The following is a 6,148-nucleotide window of genomic DNA, read 5'->3' as shown; positions in this document are numbered from 1 at the left end:
TCTGTGCTGTGACAGTGTGATTAGGATGGGCCCAGCAGAGGAGATGCACCTTTACCCTATCTCTTTAGGTAGCCTGAGCTGGCTACAGTCCTGAGGGAGGGGGGAAACCTGCTCCCTCTGCCTACGTGACTGGTATCAGCTACCTGGGTGAGGGGCTTCTCCCTGGTGGGCTAGAGTCTGCCCGACAACTAGTGATGTATTTCAAATTGGTTAGCTGACAGCCAACAGGTGCTGGCCTCCACTGGACCAGGTGAACGAGGTCACAGGGGCTATATAAGTTATGACTGTCCAGGAGGAGGGGGCAGCAGCCATGTGGGGGACTCAGACATGGAGAGGAGTTTTACCATCTGAAACTGGCTCTCTCCCCCATAATTCATGAGCTGGGAATGGCCTGCCTCCAGAGGGAATCTCCCACAGCCTCGGGATGATGCTTGTGAGTAAGCTACTCAAGATCTGGTTAGATATCTAGCTGGCAGTAACTCAGATGCGTGATCAAAAGGCTACCTCAGCCAGACTGTTTTGCTCTCTGGGATTTCTATGATATTGCTCTATCTTGTACCCTATTTTCACCCCACCCCTGTAATCAAGACAGTTCTCCTTTGTGACCAGTGTAGGAGGCTTCTTGAGGGGTGGGTCTAAATTATGCCTAAGAGGCCCCTTAGGTCTGCGGATTAAGGGAGACTTGCCTTTTTGGCCCCCAATTTGGAGAAGTGCCCCAAGTGCCTGTACTGGGTCGAGTGCCTGTAGGACTATTAGGCCTGTGTTTCCCCGAGGACACAGGGCCAAGAGAGTCCCTTCTCAGGGTGGTGGCAGCTTACGTTACCCCCGGACTCTGCGGTAGGGCTCAAGAGCAGGTCTGCCCGGGTTTAGGCGCCCCCGGAGAGACATGTGGAGTCCAGAAGGTGGACAGGCGTGGTGAGGTGGGAGGCTCAACGCAGAAGCGCCCCCTACTGGCCTGCCACAAGCTGCACTGCTTTGCCTTATTTATTCAGCAGTGATGGATAAAGATAATTCTTGTGATCCTGCTTTACCCTGCTCCTGCAGTAATATCCCCCTGAAGATCCATTTATGTTGCTAGACAAGAGAGAGGCATTAGTATCATAATACTAACAATAGCAATTAGGGCCAGGCAGAGGGAATTAGACTAGATCCAAAAGGAAACTGTGCAGAGAAATGAAGCAAGCAGTGTGTGAGCTACCTGCTCTGAAATTTGGCCAAGACCCTACAGCAAAACCAAACCCAAGAAGCCACCTGGAGATCGTTAATTGGCATGAGATGCCTGAATCATGGTTTTGTGCCCCACCCAAAGTTCAGCTCCCTAGCAAACATACCCCAAGCCACAATCCTAGTACTCTGGGGCAATACAGGTTCACAAAACACTCTGTCTAATGCCATTTCCTCCATCACACCACTGGGGATTGAAGGGCTAATAAGAAGCAATTGCTGCAAAGGGGCAATAAAAGCAGAAGTGACTCCATACAATAAAAAGCTCAGAAAGAAGATTAAGTTCTATTTTCTCCCTATGAATTCAAGAGCAGGACCAGGAAAATTCACCTGAAGTTTCCTTTGCTCACCAAAACACAAATCGTCAAAACACTGAAGACATTTTTAAAAAGCCAGAGACACTGTAATATATTCAAATGTCTCAACAAGAATTTTTAAGGCTTTTTAAAGCGTTACATTTTGCATTTTTAAAAAGCTGCCCTCGATAAAACTTAGAACTGCGCCTGCCTGGGCTGAGATGATGCGTTGTTAGATGTTTGCTCACAATTGAAGTCTGATGACTGATGACATACAAGTAGCCTGAGTTCCACTGCATCATATTATGAATACCATATTCATGAGAGATGAGTCTGTTATAATCCACAGGTTTATTAGCTAGTGTTCGTAGCAGTTCATTGGAATGGTAATTTGTTACATAAATGATTGATTACCATTTCTATGATGAACGTTATGTCAGAGTGAGCCATGGATTTTACCATGCAAGGAATGCATTTCACTCTGCATTAAAGCATGAGATGTGCCCATTTCAAACAGCCTGATCATGTTCCCCAGGGCTCTTCATAGCCCAGCCACTTCTTAAAAATGTGACCAAACAAAACAGGAAATTGTTTCCATTCATCATAAAAAAACACATTAACAAAAAATTTCCATTTTCATACAAATATTCTGGGTTTGTGTTAGAAGACAAGGTGCCTGCACACAACAATGGTTTCTTGGTTTTTGTCTCTTTGTTCTCAAATTGATTCCTTTCCAACGGAAAATTACAGTTTCCATTCTGTAATTATGGATTGAAAAAGTTGACAAAGAATGGTCAGAGCATCTACTCTTGACCTGCTCTCAAAGAAACATCCCACTTCCTTACAATCCATCCATCCTAATACACACCTGAGCACTATACATGGCCTGAGTCAAAGCCCCTTGAAAATAATGCCACCTTTTCCATGAACTTCAGTGATCAAGGCTTTTTGCTGGGACTATTTAATATAAATCAAAGGATTTCAAAGGAAATATCCTTCAGAAATGTACACCACATACACACATGCACAGCCCAAATAACTTAAAGGAATTTTTTTTAATCCACTTTTGTAACCACCAAACCCTCCAAAATGGTTGGAAATGTTTAGGTGAAAGTATTTTTGGGGAGCTACAAATAGATTCTGCTGTGATCTGGACAGGGCAACCCAGAATCTACTGCACAAGTCCTGCAGTGTTTCAAGAGACTTTCAGCTATAAATCAGCTCCAGGAGCACAGCAGCAGTAAGGAAAAACTAAAGAATGAATTCAGAAATAATTGGCAGGGGAGAGTGGGGGGAAGTGGTAGGTCCTCACAATCAAGGTAATTCTCAGGCAGAGTGTACAGCACCCTAGGGTGCCTTGAGATCCTTTCAAGGGTGTTAACATTGTTAGGTGTGCAAACATGATTTACAAGATAAACCTAGACATTTTTAAGCAGAATCCATAGCATTTAAAACATTATGACCTTCTTGGTCTTTCCAAGTTCTTTGCAACAGAAGAAGAATTGCTGTATTATTTTTCTGTAGTAAAAAAATGAGCAAAAACAAAAAGCTGGCATTTTCCAAGGGGTGCCTCAAGTCTATGAGGGGTGCCTCGAGCTGGAGAAGGTTGAGAAGCACTGTTCTAGATACTCCGTGACATAGAAAACACTTCAAGAAAAGCTTCACAGAGGAAAATCCTGACCAGTGAAACCCAATGATACTAAAAGCAAGTTTTCTATCATTTACCTATTTCTTCCAGCAGTTCCTGATAAATGATACTGGTCCACAGGTATCTTAAGGCTAGGCCCACATGGATATTTAGGGCCACCCTCAAGGCCACACTGGCTGACTTCTTTTTATACTGAAAACCCTGGAGCTTAATCCCCCAGTGACGGTCCAGCCTGTCCCCTCCCCACCATAGCACAATACTCCCCTGAACATCAAGCCTCCTCCCAGCCCATCAAGTCTCCTCAGGTCAATCCTAAACACCAGTGTAGGCATCCTCTGCATATCGTACTGGGATACAGAGACAAAGAGACAGGGGATAGGAAAGGACCCCTCTTCATTACCAAAGCTCAGTCCCTGCCAACTTAGATGACAGCATCATATGATACCGCCTGAGCCATTTCCAACCGCTGGCCTTACAAATGAGTCAGTAGTTGCCCTTGCTCCAAGAAGCCTACCTTTTCCAACTGCTGCTTGCCATCCACATGAGTTAGGGTTACTAATGAACATCATCATCTTCATCATTATCATGTGGCATCAAAAGAGATGAGAGCATAGCATCGCACGGCATCGCACACCTCACATGGACTGACTGGCATGGGTCTCAGCAAATGAGTCATTGGTGGGGAGTCAACTGGGCACTAGTGTACCTCCAGGGCTCCATCTGGAAGAGGAAAAATAAATGTTTTCTTATCTACCTCACATATCTAATGTCAGGATTAATCAGCTAACACCTTTGATGGTGTGTCGTATTCTTTAATTAAAATATAATTGCTTCTGTTCAGCATCTCCCCATGAGTCAAACAGGAGATGTCGCATGCTGGGGACAGCAGACAGTCAGGAAGATGTTCAGTCAGTAAATAATTCAGTTTTCATTCCTACTGGGTGCATCATTTGCATGGAGAGGGCTCAGAACCGTATAAAAGACCTCATACCCCTGCAGTCTTCACACCACTCAGCATCACTGCTGCTCACCTGTCCTCACTACTCAAACAGGTAAGTCAAACAGGGTAATTTCTGGCTGGGTGGATGGATTCCTGTGTTTATTATGTGCAGCTCTTTAGTGAGATACACAATTGGCTACATTACAAGAACTGAGAAGGGAAACCAGGGTGGTTTGCATGGAGAAGAGAGTTTTAATGAGATTGCTTTGGTGGCGACTGGTAGGATGCTCACTGGATGAAGATCCCCAATTCGATATGGCTGGGGAAAAGTATCCCATTCTCATGGGATTTCCCATGAGAAATCCATTCCCACATAAAGCCGGGGAGTGAAGGCTAGACATAGTCTGGTCTTCCTGAAATGGCCTCAAGAATTCCTGTTAGATTTAAGGTTTTCCAGTTAAGAACCACCAGGCTATGCACAAAAAGTGGAGGTGAAAATGCAAGTACCTACCCCTGCTGCCCTTTTCTTTTAGATTTCCAGCACTGCAAAATGATCTGCTCTTCTGGAAGGGAATCATACTTCAACTTGAACTCAACCTGGTACGACCCCTCAGGCTCTTGGCTGGAGAACCACCGCATCCCCTTACGCTACGCTGATGACTCCTGCTGCGGAGGGTGTGACCCTGATGTAAGAGGTGTGGGGGGGCACAACTACCGACCCTGTTGGTATCGGCGGTCAGTCTGCTCTGAGGCAGAGCGCGGGTCTTCAAGTGGATACTGTGGAGGTGAAGACTCTGTCTGTGCCAGGAGGCCAACACTCGGGTACTCAGAAGAATGTGACGGTTATAGGAGACCAGACCGTTGTAATGGAGAGTGCTCATCCCATGAATTTGGGAGGAGACCAACCTACCATTATGCAGCAGACGTGTATCTTGCCAACGAACGCTTAGCCTGTTCTGACGGGTGCCACGGGTCTTCAGGAGGATTTTGTGGGTCCTCAGGAGGATGCCACAGAAGGCGCAGGTGTGGCGAGCCGTGCCATGGTTCTGGATCTTATGGGTTCTCACGAGGATGCCACGGCAGGTGCAGGTCAGTGTGTGGTGAGCCATGCCATGATTCTGGATCTTCCAGCCACCTCCTGCCTGTGTGTGTGAAGCCAGAGCCATGCATACCAAGGTGCCCCCCAAGGCAAAAGTACGTCCGTTCAACACAAAGCTGCTGCGTTCCAGTACAAACCTACTGCGCTCCAGTGCAAGCCTGCTGCCCTCCAATCCAAGCCTACTGCCCTCCAGTAGGGAAGTACAGCTCAGGCGGACAGCAGTGCAAGCAGACCAGCAAGCTGCCAACACTGAAGGCCAAGTAAGAGATGAGCAAGAGCGGCACATAGAAGACCACTGTTATAAATTTAAAGAGAGCCCTGTGAGACCACAGAGTTTTGCATGTGTTAAGTTCATCCCAAGTTTCACCAGAGACTGTATCTTCTAGATCCCTATTAGTTAAGGCTTGTAACGTGCTTTCAAGATGCCACCACTGTTCAAGTATTAAGAGACATATTGCTATTACTTCTTGGGCTATGCACTAGGAATTATTTTCTGCTGGGATCATTTTGGCTGCTACTTTTCTGCTTTAGTCTCTGGTTGTAGAAGTGGAAAAAATAAACATTATTCAATCTAAATAAACATTATTCAACCCTAATCAGTGACCTAGTGATCGATGGGAAGCTGGGTGACAGCAACCACGAGCTGATCATCTTCACCATCCGCCGTAAAGCTGGCAAGTCAGTCAGCAACACGGAAGTCCTTGACTTCAGGAAAGCCGAATTTGACAAGCTCAGGAGGCTTGTCAGTGAGGCCCTAAGAGACCATGACCCCAGGGAGAGGGGAGTCCAGAAAGAGTGGTTGCTCCTCAAGGAAGCGATCCTCAATGCACAAGCTAAGTCTATTCCATCTCGGAGGAAAGGCAGCAAGAGGGCACAACAGCCCCCCTGGCTCTCCAGGGACCTAGTAGACCTCCTGAGGCTAAAAAGAAAGGCCTACAAAG

General features: G+C 46.3%; 1 protein-coding gene across 1 annotated transcript; it reads left to right on the top strand.

Moving 5' to 3' along the window:
- The first annotated feature begins 4,184 nt into the window (after positions 1-4,184).
- LOC109302569 (keratin-associated protein 5-2) lies at positions 4,185-5,777 on the top strand. The gene is made up of 2 exons (XM_019524199.1): positions 4,185-4,220; positions 4,642-5,777. Exon 2 carries the CDS (start codon positions 4,659-4,661, stop codon positions 5,469-5,471), a length of 813 nt encoding a protein of 270 aa, XP_019379744.1. The 5' UTR covers positions 4,185-4,220; positions 4,642-4,658; the 3' UTR covers positions 5,472-5,777.
- Positions 5,778-6,148: the final 371 nt, after the last annotated feature.

This window comes from Gavialis gangeticus, unplaced genomic scaffold (genome assembly GCF_001723915.1).
Source record: "Gavialis gangeticus isolate Ggan-Ray unplaced genomic scaffold, GavGan_comp1, whole genome shotgun sequence".
NCBI lineage: Eukaryota > Metazoa > Chordata > Crocodylia > Gavialidae > Gavialis > Gavialis gangeticus.
This window is presented reverse-complemented; position numbering and strand designations above follow the sequence as displayed.

Bases quoted from the DNA above. Each gene is read 5' to 3' on its own strand.
- LOC109302569 (XM_019524199.1), top strand. From the start codon at position 4,659: ATGATCTGCTCTTCTGGAAGGGAATCATACTTCAACTTGAACTCAACC.